The sequence below is a fragment of the Phaethon aethereus genome (genome assembly GCF_964289735.1).
Source record: "Phaethon aethereus genome assembly, chromosome: 5".
NCBI classification, from domain to species: Eukaryota; Metazoa; Chordata; class Aves; order Phaethontiformes; family Phaethontidae; genus Phaethon; species Phaethon aethereus.
This window is the reverse complement of record NC_138579.1, coordinates 3,635,686-3,651,883: the sequence shown is the minus strand read 5'-3', so window position 1 is coordinate 3,651,883 and position 16,198 is coordinate 3,635,686. Positions and strand designations below refer to the sequence as shown.

The following is a 16,198-nucleotide window of genomic DNA, read 5'->3' as shown; positions in this document are numbered from 1 at the left end:
AGCTGCCGGCCCTCAAGCCGATTCATGAGTCTTTGGCCTCAGCATTGCCGTACAGCTGATCTATTTTATTATTCAAACGCACCACAAACGTGAAGCAATCCCACACAACAGTTTTGAATACCTTCCATGTGACATTGTTAGACTATGTGAAATTAAAGATGTTTTAGCAGTCTGATAAAAACTAGGGCTGAAGTATTTTCTCTTCATGCTGCTGTTTCATCGCTCCCAGTTTCTTATTTGACAATGAACATGCTTTCACACGTACGGCACATTCCGCTGCTTTTAAAACCACTTTTATGACATTGTTCAGTTAGAAATTTCTACAGTTTTGCATCTACCGTTAACAGATGAATCTTGATGTCTCATTAAAATAACCTTGGCTGTTCTTCCTCTTAAGACTACCATGCAAACAGATCACATTCTCTAATCCTACGTAATGCCTTATGTAAAACCACTTAACATTCCTTTTAAGGCTGGGACCCATCCAGACGAAAGATGCTGCATAAAAGCACATTCCTTAACACGCTTGACCAGAAAAGCAACGTGGTCTAGGGTGGAAAATACAGAGTGGGAATCGGCGTGTGTTCGAGCATACAGTGGCGGGCCATGTCTTGCACCCTGCGCTTTGCACAACTCATTTACCTCCATTTTTCTAATTCTGAAGTGGCAACGGTAATACAGTCCTGGCACTGCTATTATTTATGTACACTTCCCAGTAATGCTTCCAGCAGGGATTGAGACCCAACTGGGGAAGGTAGACTAAAGCTCGGATCACGAGGCAAATCTCTGAGCGCTCATGTTTCACCACTGGCAATACGGGATGGGAAACTACACCTCCAGGTGGGAAGTGAAATGTAACGCAGCAAGGATGAAACAGTGGTCAATACAGGAGCCTTTGCATTAAATTGCCATCGTCGGATGGCCCTCGGATCTGTAAGACGTTCTAGGAGCCCAAGTCTTAATGCACCATCTGCTACTGGACAATGAAATGGCCTCTTTCCTGTGCTGTCATCTGATGGCTTGTCAAGAGCAGTAAATCAGTAGAGTGAAAGGTGGCATTCGAACCCTCAGCTGAGGACAACAAAAAAAAAAGGACACAAACAGCCCGCTATCAGGAGTGCAGGAAGCTAATTTGTGGGGGGAGAGGTAATTGTTTTGTTAAAAATCGCTTGAGGAAATACAGCTCCCTAAAGGGTAAATAGTTTCTTCTTCATTTGCTGGGTGTTCAGGAAAACTTACGTATTTATGTTGGAGAGAATATACAGGATGTAGAAGGCTTTCAGAGTACAAGGGGAAATTAAATGCAAATCTCCTTAAGTTAGCAGTCCCGTACCCGCTGTCTCTCTGGAAGCAGGACAGTTTACATTTTGGAGCCTGCTTCCGACACACACTGTTTCAAATGAGCCCATAAATAAAACCCCAATAAAATCAAATGTCACTATGCAATTGCCAAGAGTCTGCATACATTGTCTTTTAACCTAAAGCAATAAGCCGATCCTAATGAGTTATGCTACAGAGCCTGTGTTTTGAAGGAAAAGCTTACGCAATCAGCAGTGCTGTTTCAGGTACTTGCATGTGGGATTTCTAAATGTGCTGGAGTAAGCTTAAAACCCAGACTCCATTTTAAACGGAGAATCAGTATCCAGCTACTTTGTCGATAGACTATATTGGACCTGTGTGGGCTGTCTGACTGCCAAAGAGGCAGAATCTGTTCTTAAATAACCAATCCAGTGTCCTGAACACCAAAAAGACTTGTACATCTGGCATCCATTTAATTTTTTTCTACTTAATTTTTGCCAATATATTTCCTGTGTTGAGTATGTGGTATTTTCTGCGCCTAGAAAAATCACACCTCCTTTCAGGCCTTAATGACTACATGCAGCGAACACTACTGCTAATTCCAGCATTGCTTACTCCGTATCCCCACCTTTGGGTTTCTTACATTGTTTAGCACTCATTTGAAAGACCATAGGCCAGTTTTGCTCAGAATTTCAGCTGCCTTGCTGAAAATAATTGTTCTGCAAAGAGGAAAAGGCAGATACAGAATACTTTCCATCTCGCAGTTCCAAAGAAGCTTTTTTGACTTTAGGAGCCCAAGGAGGCAAGTCCCAACAAGTCTGAGTTAATTCTAGTGTGACTATCATTGCACTGGCTGCCCACAAAACGAAATACCATGGTGCTTGATTAGCCCATGAAAAAGATTATGTGCTGCTGCTGTGAGGTTGCAGTCCAGATTGCAAAGGATGGAACTCACTGACCTGGGGAATCCTACCTAGTCTGTGTCCCTCTTCCCCCCAGCTGGTATATCTTCCTCCTCCTCCTCTTCCTCCTCTTCCTCTCGCACCTCAGAGCCTCTCTGGGAGCAGGTCAGACTCCGGCGCTCAGCTCAGAGCAGGATTTTGCCACGGCAGCTGTGATAACCCCTACTAGGATGTACATGTAGAACAGCTCTGGCATCAAAGATGGAAAGGTCATCCTGGTGTTTGGCAGAAGCATACAGACGGATGTAAATATATACAACATACATGTGGCGTAGGCAAGCTGGGGCTTTTCTCCGGCCTCAAAGCAAGGGGCACAGGCCAAAAGCCATGCCTGCCCCCAGACTTGTCTCTCCACAGCCAAGACATGGATGTGTTGGAGCAGGTCCAGAGGAGGCCACATACATGCTCAGAGGGGTGGAACCCCTTTCCTGTGAGAAAACACAGGCTGAGAGAATTGGGGTTGTTCAGCCTGGAGCAGAGAAGGCTCCGGGGAGACCTTATTGCAGCCTTCCAGAACTGAAAGGGGGCTTAGAAGAAAGATGGGGACAGGCTTTTTATCAGGGCCTGTAGCGACAGGACAAGGGGTAATGGTTTTAAACTAAAAGAGGGCAGATTCAGGCTAGATCTGAGGAAGAAATTTTTGACCATAAAAGTGGTGAAACCCTGGCCCAGGCTGCCCAGAGAGGTGGTAGATGCCCCATCCCTGGAACCACTCCAGGTCAGGCTGCATGGGGCTCTGAGCACCCTGCTCTAGTCGAAGATCTTCCTGCTGATGGCAGGGGGGTTGCACTAGATGGCCTCTAAAGGTCCCTTCCCTTCCGACCCGGCAGCCCCAGGCTCATCCCCGTTATGGAGGGTCACGGTGGGTGCCCCCAAGCGCGGGCAGCGGAGCCTTCAGCCGCGGAGCCCACCTGCGCCCCCGGCCCTGCCTCCACCGGGCACAGCCGCAGAGCCCGCGGGGAGCCCCCGCGCCACATCCCCAGGCAGAGCCGCGGGGCCGTCGGGGCTGAGCGGCCTGTGGGCCCGGCCCGGGGCCGCCGCCGGCTGAGGGCCGCCGGGAGAGCGGCGGGCAGCCCCGGTGGCAGCCATCGTGACACAGGCTTTACTAACGCCGAGCGGCGGCACGGGCGGGGGGAGGAAGGCGGGCGGGCAGGAGGGAGGCGAGGGGAGGGCCGGGCCGCGCCGGTGCCGTCGGCCGCGCCGTGGCGCTGCGGGGTCGCGGAGGCCCGTTGCCGTCCCGTCCCGACCCGACCCGACCCGGCTCGGCTGGGTCGGGCGGTGCGTGCGTGGGGGCCGGAACCGCAGCGGTGCAGCGGGACCGCGGCGGGAGGAAGAGGAGGCGGCGGCGGCGCTCCCTCTCCGGCGGGACAAAGGGCTGTGGGCGCGCAGGTAGGAGCCGGCCTGGCCTTGCTGCGGGCCTGGCTGCGGGCGGGCTGGCGGCTGCCCCGGCCGGCGGCGGGCGGGCCGCGGCGCCTGCTCAGCGCCGGCGGGCCGGGAGCTCCCTCCCCACAGCGGCCGGGGCGGTTGCTCCCGCCGGCTTCGGCGCTTCCCCGTTGGCCCGCGGAGCCCCGGGAGCCGCCGCCGGGCCTCCAAACGGCCGTGGCAACCGCCGGCTGCCTGCCTTTGTCTCGGCAGCCGCGGCCCGGAGCCCGCCCCGGGAGCCCCCCTCAGCAGGCGCTTTCCGCCGCAGGAGCCATGGGCCGGCTGCCGCGCTAGGAGCATCCCCGGCCGGAGGGGCGAGGAGGACAAGCGGCCGCTGCCCCCTTCCCCCGGCGGGGGCTGCGCGGGGCTGGAGATGGAGCCGGCGGCGCGGCCGAGCGGGGATATCCTGAGGCGGAACCCGCAGCAGGACTACGAGCTGATCCAGCGGGTGGGGAGCGGCACCTACGGCGATGTCTACAAGGTGAGCGGCGTGGAGGGCCGCGCCGGGCTGTGCTCAGGGTGCCAGGGGACCGGCCGGGGCAGAGCGGCTCCTGAAAACCCTGTGGACTCGGGGCATCCCTGGCAAAGCGTGAGGTCTCCCTCCCCGTCTAACACTTCTAGTTGAAAGCATTGACTTGCAGCGTTGGAGAAGGGTCCATCTTACTGGTGCCCTCACCGATTTCTTGGAGGTTTGAATTGGTGAATATTGCAGGTGATACTTTCCACGTTACTGCTAAAGAAGGTAGAGGCTATCTGTTTGCTGTACCTGTTTCCAGAATGCATCAGTTAAGGCACCTGATTAGTAGGGCGCAAGTTTATCCCTGAGGTTAATAATAGCACGCCAAAGGCAGAAGCAGATTAAAGCTCTTCAGAAGCGGGAACGGAGTTACCGCTCGCGGTAGAGTTGGTGCTGCAAATCCAGTCGATGCTCTTGAAACGGTGTGTAGTGGTGCTCCCATTGCCCGAACCACCGCCATGGGAAACAGAAGGTGTAGGCATGGCGCGTTCCTCTCTGCGTACTTCTCTGGGAGATACGAGCTCCTTCCCCAAACGTCAGGGATGCTCGGCAGCTTGAAGGCTTGGGTTGCTTATAAAGAAAGCCTTAAAGTTTTTGGCCTGTGTTTGGCAACCCGCATTTCCAGCTGCATGGGATGCACGGCTGTGATGTTTTACTTTGAAATGCTGTTGAGGGTGTTTAAAATAGACTTGACACAACCAACTGTACAAGAAAAAGTGTGTTACTCTGCCACATGAAAGGCAGTGGTAATTGCTTATGTTGGGGGAGGGCTCCTTGCTAATGCTCAAATTGAAGTTTTATAGATGGATCTTGTTCCCACCACCCCTTTGAAATGGTTACTTACGGCCTCGGGGAGTTATTTTAAAAAGTTTTCATAGTGCATATTTACCTTCCTTATTTTTTTCTTTTTTTTTTTTCCTCCCTCCTAGAGTGCTGTGCACAGATCAGTCAATGTCTTTGCTGGGGAATCTAGCACTAAATCCTTTAAAAGGACATTTCAGGTTTCATAAATCCGAAACTCATACCTTGAGCTAGTTTGGGTATGCCTGCATAGTACAATGAGAAATCACTAGTTGTGTTGCAGAGAAGTATTTTAGTGTCATCTCTTTGTGGAAAAAGAACTATTCTGCTTCTTATTATCCTGGTAATTAGTGGAGAGCTGTGCTGACATGTCATACAGCTTCCGGTTCCGGAGCTGGTTTGAATGCATGGCTCTGCTCTGTGCCATGTAAACATATTCCCTGTAAAAAAACCCAAAAACCCACAACCCTCCCCCCCTTCCATTCTGTGGGTTATGAAAAATGTGCCTTCTATTCCTGAAACAGTTCCAGATAGGAATAAATCCAAACCTCCTCATAGTGCAACCTGGCAAATTTAAATCAAAGTCTTTGGCTGTCTTTTTAGATGTTGTTATGAGTGTAAAACAAGTATAAAGTTAATGAGTTTAAAGTAGTTTGAGAGCCTACATTTGTTTCTAGGTCATTGGTTTGCTCTTTGTTTTTATAAAGCCCTGCAAACAGGGAGGAACTGTATCAGGGGAATACTGAGTCGGTGGCACTGGCTGTTATGACAAATATGCAAAGCAAACTTACTTTTAAAAGTCATTTATGTTATGTTAATTTTAAAAGTAACTAAGGTTACTTTTTCTTGAAAGGACTTAACGTATAAACATTGTACTTTTATTTTTCTTAGTCCATGGTAAGTGTTTTAGCACAGATGGCACATCTTGTGCTTGCTGAGGGCTGTCAGTAGCGTTTATAAAATGCATTTCTTAGTGAATATCTGATTGTTGTTATGTTGCAGAGCGTGGGCAAGGTTTGCTAGAGAGCGCTCTTAAATTAAAATGGAATTTTCCTCTCACCTTTTCAAGTGGTTTCTCTGCTCCATTGCTAATAATGAGTCACCAGCGTCTCCAGCACATTTCCAGCACAGTTGTTTTTAGGATGTCTAAATGAGACAGCCTTTCTGATTGTGGGAGATCTGCCTCTTCCTCAGATGCTTTTTGGTGGTGGTGGTTCATGCCTCAAATTCTTCTTGGGGCATTTGGTAGCTTTTAGAGTAATTGGTTCTGTTTTGGTTGTTGAAGGCGGAGGTTAAGCAAATATTTGTGTTCACTATTAGGTTACAGAACAATATTTAAGGCCGTTCTAAAAATCTCCTACACACGTTGCATTTCATTACTACTATGGAAGCTTAAAAACTGAAATGTGTTTTCTTAGTGTTTGTGGTTGTTCTTTTTTTCTCGTTTGTCACATGGCACACAATGGTTGATTGTAGGGTTGCTCGTAAGTACAGGATTGTTAATGTTGGTTTAATTTTTTTTCCCCCCAAAAAATGTGTTTCAGGGTGGGTGAGAAACAATCCATAAATAAACTATTTTTTTATCTATTCACAGTGTAAGTAGATCCAAGTTTGGGTCTATCAGTCCTGAAAGTACACTTTCCATTACAATCCTAAAGTGTTAGTTGTCTCATCTGTGTTGGGAAAGCTTTTTTTTCTTTTTAATAGACGATATTACTGTTAAGCCAATTCTAATCCATTGGAATAATTTTTTTCTTGAAGCATTGTATCAAATTATCTTAAATTGCTGACTTCTGAAAGAGGCTGTAATAACGAAGATGGGGTACTCACTGGAACTTATTATTAAGTTGTTTTTTGTCCCCACTCTCTGTTAGCATCCTTAGCATTGTATACCTTAACCTTGCAAAGGCAAGGTCTACAAGAGTGAGGTTTTAATTTGGCTTCCCTGGCAAGGTTTCTGTTTGCCTTCCTTGGTCATATACATTAAAGTCTCAAAGCAGTATTTAAAAATAATGTATGTTTGTTTCCTCCATCTGCATGATCATGCTGAAATAGATGGGGTGTGTGTGTAGTTAATGCAGAAACCATCCTGTTGTCTGGTGTTTCAGGGCAGAAAATTAAAGAGCCGCTAGAAACTGTAAATGGAATTTAATCTCCAGCACTAGGAAGTAGCCCATCGGATCCCATCCCAGATAAATCCCATAGTGTGGTTAGATGTTTCCCAGGATGGGTTTTCATGCCAGCGCGACCGGTCGGTGAACCTGCAGCTTTCAGTAGGGCCTTGTAGTCTAATTTGTTTATATAGTTTTGATAACAAGTTCACATCATCAGCTCTATAAATACGTGTTTCTGCAGTCCATGATGTTTTCTGGAAGTACTTGGAATAGTGTGACACTGGCCTGTTTTTGTTAGCTTGCAGGATTCGACTGCATCAGAACATCAAGTCATTAGGTTATATGTATTTGTAGGTGTCGGTGCCCTGAAGGGACTTAGAAAACAACCCTTGTATTAGGGCGATAATTTACTTAGCGGTATCTTACTTGAATTTCCTGCATGGGCTTTTTATTTGAGTATTTATTAATGACTCAGAATAGATTTGGTGGAGAGATTTAGGGGAAAGAACACCCCGAGTCATGGTGAGATGCGCTGGGTTGCCACCCCTTGCACTTAAAAAAGAATTTAAAGTCTTCTGCATGTGTGAGTGCCTTCACCATCAGCCTGTTGACTCTGCTGGGGAACAAAAGCCTTATACCCACTACTACCTCCTCTGTCTCCCTCTCCCAATTACACGAGGCTTGGCTTTTTGTGGATTTTAACGCAAGTGCCCCAAATAGAGTTTTAACTCATCTTTGATTTTGCAGAAGGGGAACAAAAGGATGGTTTATGTAGACTGTCCTTTTTGAATGCTCTTGTTTGGCAGCTGAGCTTGAAAGACCATGTATTTGCTCAGCCCAGCACCCTCTGCAGGCTGCTTTTGTGGGATGAATAGCTGCATGTCTGTCCTCACTGAGAGGCGATGATCAAATATGATCTTGTGCAGCAGTTCTAAAGCTGTCTTGTTTTGGTTTTTCCAAGCAGGATTGTGAACAGTGCTACAGTAGCTTTCTTTTAAAAGTAGGCACAGGGGGAGAGCAATGTACCAAATTAATAGGAGAAACTATCTGTAAACAAGAGACACATTTGTATTAAATATCATGGAAATTTCATTCCTTCTTGAGTCACCTGCTCAGTCTCTTTTATTCTCTTGGGGTTGGTTTGTTTTTTTTTTAATCTCCTGCACCAGATAAAGGCATTAACTTAGAATAAACCTGTACTGTTATTTCACTCATCACTGCAGCAGAAAAATACTGAGCAATGAAATTGGATCGCGGCAGACAGAGACACTTTTGCTCAAATACGTTTGTTTTTTATAAATCATAGGGTTTTTTTAAGGTTGCTGTAAAAGTGGGACTCTGTCCAGTTTGAGTCACGTTTCAGCCCTGCTTGTGTGGTCAGTGCCTTATTCTCAGAGCTCTGGAGAACATGTAATTCCTGTTGCAGTCAAAGGCTGTTGAGAACCTGTATTTGATATTTTGAAAATAATTGTTAGTGTCAGTCTAATTTCGCAGATCATGAGAACTTACCGGTTAAAGCGCTCTACTATTAAAGTCAACAGGTTAAGAATGGAGTATTAAGGCTTTGTTTTAATACCAGAGCACGGTTATGGTTGTGATAGTTTTTAATGACATACTCCCAACTTTATACAAGTATGTTTTGACAGCTACAGACCAATTGCGATGGCCATCCCTGATTCAGCACTTCTGTCCCTGGTGAATATACATTGCTTACACATATAAATTACCGTAAACCATCTGTCACATCGAGGGATTCCACTTTTCCTCTCCACATCAAAGCCTTCTGGTTAGCAGTGTTCGCTGTAGCCATGCCTGAGTTCTGTGTACTCTTCTTTCTCCATGAAAAGGGTGTTTAGAATGGCATTGAACCAGTGCTGTTGAGTTTCTTCATGCTGCTAAGGAGTTTCTTTTCTGGGAAATTGCATGCTTTTCTTTTAGGATGCAGTCAGTAGAATATATATATCGCTGAGAACCAAGATGCTCAGTGGCTTATTGACACTCTCTGTTCAGGAGCTGCGGGGAAGCCCTTGCTTTTCCTTTTGTAATCTTTGTATTTTTTTTTTCCTTATTAAGCATTTGGTCTTTGTTGTGGAACATTCAAATCTGTTTGGCTTTAAATATTACTGCCTGTTGCTCGTGTTTTCTGTTAATGGTAAGTTATGTGGTGGGACCAGAGTGTTTCTCTCCATGTCTGTTCTCCCTGTCTCTTGCTTTCAAAAGCAGGTAGTCTCTGAAATCTTAAAAATAAGGTCTGATTTCTTTTTCAGCTCTTTTGAAGAGAGTTGTCCTCCCTGGTTAGGTCCTCAGAGGAGCCGAAGAAAGAGTGGTAGCAACTTTTTAGTGTACTTCCATCAGTTAATACCAAGGCGGTACCCAGCGTTTCTGAAGCCAAGGAGGAACTGAGAGTCTGTTCTGTTGAGTTTAATACCTGTTGGTACCAGCTTTGTCTCTGGTGCAGTCTTTAGTTGTGGTATTACTGTCCAGTACTCATCCTTCAGGACACATTTTGCTATCGGTGAGGGAGGCTGTGTCTTGTGGGCTCACACAGGAGGGAGTTAATCAAGGCATGTTCTTTGGTTCCCTGCGTGCTGCACACATTTTTGGACACCAGTCTCAAGCACAAGAGGTGCTTTATATGAGCTGTGCCTTTTCCACCTTCCACCGCAGAGCTCCAGTTCAATGCGAGATATCCATTCTGAGGAAGTGATTAGTGCAGTTCATGCATCCCCTTCGAAACACACATACTACACACCCCCCCAACAGCAAAGGGAATCTCTGAGAAGGAAGAACAGACCCAAGATCAGAACATTTGCATACCAGTAGCTACTTCGTCTTTGTCTCCAGAAGATGCAATGGTCATTTTAATTGCCAGTGTGTTTGGATAACTTTGAATGCATCCAAGATTTATAGCATGAGGTATCTGAGTGATTCCCACTTCCATCAGGAGAGGTACGTGGTAAAAGTATGCAGATCATCCATGTCAGAGAGTAGCTCTTTCTGTTAGCAAGGCCATAACAAAGTTTGCCAGCATATTTTGCTGACACCAGCAACTGTCCGTCCACTCTGCAGCTGGAAAAACAAATACGCTTGCTACCTTTGTTCATGTTTGGCACCTGGATTCTTGGTTATGGCTGTGATTGAAAAGAAGAGGCATCATCAACCCAAGGTAATTCTATTTGAGAACAATGCAAAATGGGTAGGTCTCCATAAAAGTTGTTCATCAACTCAAGGCAACCTCAGTGCCTTGCATTTTAGATTGCCAAGACTTTCTCACGCTTTGCCATTTTGTTAGGATTTAAGATTTTATATTTCTTCAAGAAGTTAGAATAGTTCTTACCCAATTTCTGAAGGATCCCTAGCAAGAGCACTCGGCAAGGTTTAGTGGATGCAGCAGCCTTTGATTTGTGGTTTATGGCAGTTTTGGTGGTCCTGAGTGCATTCTGGGATTCCCGTAATAGTCAATGAGAAGGGCAGGGTATTTTGTTCAAGATTTTGCATTTGTGATCTATAAAACCAGATGCTACCTTGCTTTTAATGGGAGTAAGTAAATAAGGCAGATGTGACACTGACAGTAGTTGAAAAATAGCAAAAGGCAATTTATTCCACCAGGCCTTCCCTGAATCTCCTTGCAGCGCGTACCTACGGAAGAGGTATTGCAGATCATTTATCTGAACTTCCCATTTGGCCTCACCAAGTAATCTTGAAAGAGTAATCTTTCTGACAGCCTGACTCAATTTGTCTAATTATAGTGAAGGGGTTTCTATATTACGTACCACCACGTTTTTCTCCAAGCTGTGGTTTGCTAGACTGGAGAGCATGTTTACACAGGCAGTACCATACAGCATTATATATTGGGCATATCCCACCCCCTTTCCCTTGTCTCGTTTAGGGAATCTGTTCAAGAGTGGCTTGTCTGAAAAACTGGTGTCCCTTCTGTTTATCAAAATAGTAGAGCAACCCCACTGATAGTCAGATGCCTTTTAACTCTGTTCCCAATCTAACCAGCTCTGCCAAATCAGTATCTTCATCTGCTGGATAATTTTGAGACCCAGACCTGCCTGCTCATGCATTCCCCTGCAGCTGGCCAGCAGGAAATGTCTCCATCACGTGAAGGTCTGAGCTGTGGGGACCTCCTCCTGTACAGAGGCTGGATAAACTGCTCTCCCTTCCTCGATTGTTTGGGGGAAAATTTCAGTGTTTGGTACAGAGAGGTTTCCATTCTGCTCTTCAGCTTTCTAAATTCCTTCCCCCAAGCGTTAGAGTAATTCATTTTATCCAGCACGGTGGATAGTGACTGCGAGAACCTTCTCAGCTGCTGAAAGAGCCAAAGCTTCCCCCGTGGCGGATGGAAAACCGAGAAGCTGCAGCTTGACCGCATCTCTGGAGCTCTCGCACTCTTTTGGTGAAAAGAGCACGCGGGAGGATGAGCAAAGGAATTGCTTCCTGGCTTCCCCTTCAGTCGGGACCAGAGGTCAGGCCGTATGTTTCGTGGGTGCTGTTTCCATCCTGCCCCTGTCAAATCCCAAGGAAAGGGATTCAAGAGGGGAATTGCTTACATGGAAACATTGGGGGGGGGGCATTAGGGGAAGGGCTGACATCTTATCTCTGAGTCACTGACCACTAGCAGGGCCGTGAGGCACAGGATGGCATGTTCTTCTCCGCTGTGTCAGGAGGTAGTCGGATTATGGGACTAGTGCATTTAGCATCGCACATCTCTCAAAGTTGCTCGCTTTTGCAACTGCGGGACGTTAATACATGGCTTGAGCAGGCGCTGGTCAGCACATCATGAGCAGGCAGTAAAAAAAATCTGAAATTTGTTGCAACAGAGGGAGAACAAGTGCCAAGGCTTTTGTTCCAAAGCCGTAGCCTGCAGCCTCTTCCAGTACTTTTCCCTCGTCTGCTATCCTGTGTGTTGCTCTGTGTGTTTCTGCTGACTTCTCTGCTCCTGAAGACAGTATAAAGATCATGCAAGATGCAGTCAGGGATATCCCTCAGAGCTTTGAGCTGACCTGCAGTCCCAGTGGTCGGAACTGCTGCATTTACTGAACCAATCTGTCAAAACAGCATCTTTAATGCCATATTTGGTATTTTGGCGTGTTGGAATTACTCTTCTCCCAAGTCCATTTTTGTGTGCTCCACATGAATATAGTGTATAGAAGGTTTGTATTTTCACAGAGGTGAGGAAGATTTGGATGGACATTTCCAGAAAGTGGAATGAAACATATTTTTAGGTTGGTGTGAACAGCTGGATTTGTAGTCAGTTGAAATGTGAATTTTGAGACATTCCAGAAAGGCAGGTGCTGCTTCTTTTCAGAGAGTGAAGAGGTCATTGCAGGGGGGACTCTGTTGGCTTATTGGTAAGAAATCATTCTTGAGCTTTGTCTAGCTCTTTCCTGCGCGGCATTAAAGGCATCGTTTCTTCTTACATTTAATGTGATGGTCCACCTTTAAAGGTGCCTTCCAACCCAAACTATCCTATGATTCATAGGCACGGAAATATAAAAATGATAGGTAGAAAGAATGAAGGTGCAGCCATACCATCTTTTATAGATGTACTTTGTCTTGATAAAACTTGAAGAATTAAAATTTTACAGGAAGCAATGCCTGATGAGTGTTCATTGCTTTGCAGTGATTAATAGCTTCAGGTATTTATGAGGCATTTGAAAACAGCAGCAGCTGAAATTTTTCTTTTGATGCACTTGGTCTACAGTGGGGTAAGTGAGAGTATTTGATGTATCACTTGCAGGTATTCACAGTTGTATTGTCTGTCAGAGGGGGTGGTTAAATTTAAATATAATGATAGATTCTTTTAAACAGCTGAGATCTCTTTTCATTTAAAACTGTTTTTGTGTTGCTATTTTAAATGCCTCCTGCATTAGGAGAACAATTCCCATTGCAGGGGAGAGGATAATGGTACGATACATGGAGGGAGGCAACTGAACTAGGCTCAGCTACATGGGCATCGCTTTTGGAGCGTTAGCTGCTCACGAGGACTGAGGATTTCTGAGGCTGGATGGAGTGTATCTGCATAGTCAAAATACCTTCACCAGCATGATATTTAGGGAGGAATCTGGGTCAGTAGTTGGACAGGATAAGCAGTTTCTGATAGTGCTGTTTTGTTTTGTCAGGCATGTCTGCATTCAAATTTAAAGCACTGTTTGAGCGCTGATCCTCTGCTCCTTGGTTAATTGTGAAGAGGCATGACTGACTTTTTGATTAACACAGTACCTTTTAGACTTTGCCAAAACAGTGTCTAGAGAGTCTGTTTTTAAATTTGGGTTACAGTATCAAACTGGGGAGAAAGGGAGTTATGAGGATGGGTAGGGAGATCTTGAGAACGTTTTATGATCTGCTATCACTTCAGCAGTGACAACCAATTGCCTGTTTAGGGTACGTGAACATAAATTTTTCCTTTTCCTCATTCTGTGGGTGTCGAGGTTTGTCTAAATCCTGCAGTGGGATGTCTTGAGTATGGACTGACTGTGCTGGCTTGAGCAGCAAAGTTAGCTCCTGTAGGGGTGGAGGAGGAGGAGGAGGACAGGCAGACTCTGGCTTTTCTCCACGAAAGCATGATATGGTGAAATTCTGAAAGAGGCGAAGCAGTTGTTGCCTGTGTTTCTCCGAGCGGCAGCGTGTGGAGAGTGTGTGAGATGCTGCCTGCCAGCTGCGCTTGGTTTGCCGGGAGGGAGGTGTGGTGCCCAGCTCTTCCCTTATCAGCTTTATCTTTCCCTGGGGTGCGGTCTCAGTGGGTGTTGAGTTCATCCGGACGTTATGGCTTTGGCCCTTCCTACTCTCTCATGGTTTCTGCTTTCATTACTTCATCGGCGTGTATCATTTTATTTAGCTACAGGAAGCTTTCCGAAGCTTGGAGTAGAATTTGCGTGTGTTCCCCGTGTAGTTGCCCTTTCATTGCTGAGTTCAGTCTCCGCTGTTTGCACGCAGAGAAGGGCAATAACGACATCTTAAGCTTGCTGCAGGTGGAATATACTTGCGGGATGTATCATGTCTTGCAGAGACCTTATAGTACATGTGATGTTACATGTGACAGTTTAGGGTTTCTACTTAAGGATGTGGCTGTAATCTATTTTGATTTAGAGGACTGCTTTTTCATTTGTTCTCTGCATTTTGGCTGCTGTCTTACATAAGAAAAAACTCAGGGGTCAATGTTTTACCTCTTGGAGGTCCTGTGGCTTGCTCCTTTCTGCTAAGCGGGTGTGCAGATCATCAAATCTACAACAGAGCAGTTCCTAGGACAAGAAGGATGCTGAGGACTGAATGCATGGGGCAGCTGAATTAGCCTTTAGGTGTTACAACTTCATGCTAAGAGGGAATCTTGTATATGTTGCTTTCTAGAGCAGAGGATGCTTGTGAGCTGAGGGGTGGTTGTAGGAACGGGGAAGCAGCCGGGCTGCGCAGCGTTCCTTGGACTCGCTCTCATGATTTCCTCCAGCTTTGTCAAACACATTCCTTAGTGGTGTCTAGCTCAGGAAGACTGGTCCACAGAAAATCCACACAGCTGGTGAAGGGAGAGGATTAAATTTAATCGGGGGTGGGAACTGCAGGCTTTTGCAGAGTTGGAGAGCAGATTGTCAGGCTAAGCAGCTTCATAGGATGGAGGGGCATTGCCTAAACAGCCTCGGGGGTCCACCAGGGATCAAGCAAAGGTGGGTTAGAATATTTAGAAACAAAGAGGAATAAGGTGAGATGGAGGATGTTCTCTAGTATATTAAAATTGAAAAGAAAAAAATTATTTCTTTAAAATGACAGTTAAATCATCAAGCCTAATTTACTGCTATAATTTCTGTAGCACGCATATTATTCGAGCAGCATGTTTCAGTCCATGTTTTAAAGACAACTGAACCAGTAAAGTGGGGGTGTCACTGGCCACATGCCTGAAACCAGGCTACTGAAGTGAAACCCATGTTTGAAAACTGTAGATTAAGCTGTAGAAAAAATGTATCTCCTCTTTTCATGTTATGTGATTTAAATGAGTGGCTCAGTCAAAATTGAGAAAACAATTAAAAAATCAAAAAAGTTTCTTTTCTTTCCTCCATTCTGGCTAAAAATAAGATGTGAGAGGTTAAGATAGCTCTAAAATCATGAAAGATATAATCTGTAATGAAATGGCAGCATATTTGCTCTCTTTACTTAATCAGTGTAAGTGCAAAGCATTTTTTTATACTTAACCTTTCTCATGTATCTGGCACATTTAAAAGTTCTAAATTTCCTCACTAAAAAATGTACTAAAATGTCATTTCTGTTTATTTCAGCAGAATTCCAGCCTGTGATTTTGAATTGCCTACCGAACTAGAAATATTACTGATCATCATAAAATACGAAATTAAGATTGTAAATAAATATTGGGGTTTATTCTAGTAGAAACAGCTGAGCAGTGCTACAGTCCCAGTAGTCAGAAAGAGGCAGGCACACTGTAGTATGCTACACACATACACAAATTAAATTGAGAGGGAAATCATTATATCTTAACCATCTCCCACCCCAAGAAGGTAACAATTGATGTAGTACAGGTGCAAACCAAAGCTTACAGAAGAAGAATCTCCCTGCTCCTATTTTGAACTAATTTTCTTTTAACTTCTTTGATTTACACAGCTGTTTTTTTATTAATTCTTTCTATTCTGGTCGCTGTTTTATTTAACAGTAACAACAACAAAGAACAAAACACCCAGGCCTATTTTCTTCATGAAAATAACTTTATGGCCTATTCCTTTTAGTTTTGTAACTGTGAGTTCATCTCTGAGGCATTGAAATTTTAAGGAGGCAATTGCTGAACAGCTTTGTTGGAGTTAGAGTTTTCACCTGCACCTCTCTAGATGCTCTCAAATAAGTTATAATAAGGAAAAGGAATCGATACGGATTTGTACCCTGGGTTTGGAAGGCTTGGTACCACAGTGACACAAAAAGTTAGATGGGTTTGCCCAAACGCTCCATAGTTAAAAAGAGCTTGTGTACATGGCTCAGTTACAGCACGAAGTACTGCAATTCTAGGCAAAATAGCTTCAATAACACGAACAACCCACCCCAACAAAATGCTACACTTGGATATTTTGTTCTGACTAATCTGA

At 45.3% G+C, this 16,198-nt stretch overlaps 1 protein-coding gene across 1 annotated transcript in view; it reads left to right on the top strand.

The window, feature by feature from the left end:
- Positions 1-4,056: 4,056 nt before the first annotated feature.
- MAP4K5 (mitogen-activated protein kinase kinase kinase kinase 5) overlaps positions 4,057-16,198 on the top strand; it is a gene marked incomplete at both ends in the record, with an annotated part of 67,686 nt that continues 55,544 nt past the window's right edge. Inside the window, one exon of the mRNA XM_082000950.1 lies at positions 4,057-4,164. Coding sequence (XP_081857076.1) covers positions 4,057-4,164 — 108 coding nt within the window. The remainder of the gene's footprint in view (positions 4,165-16,198) is intronic.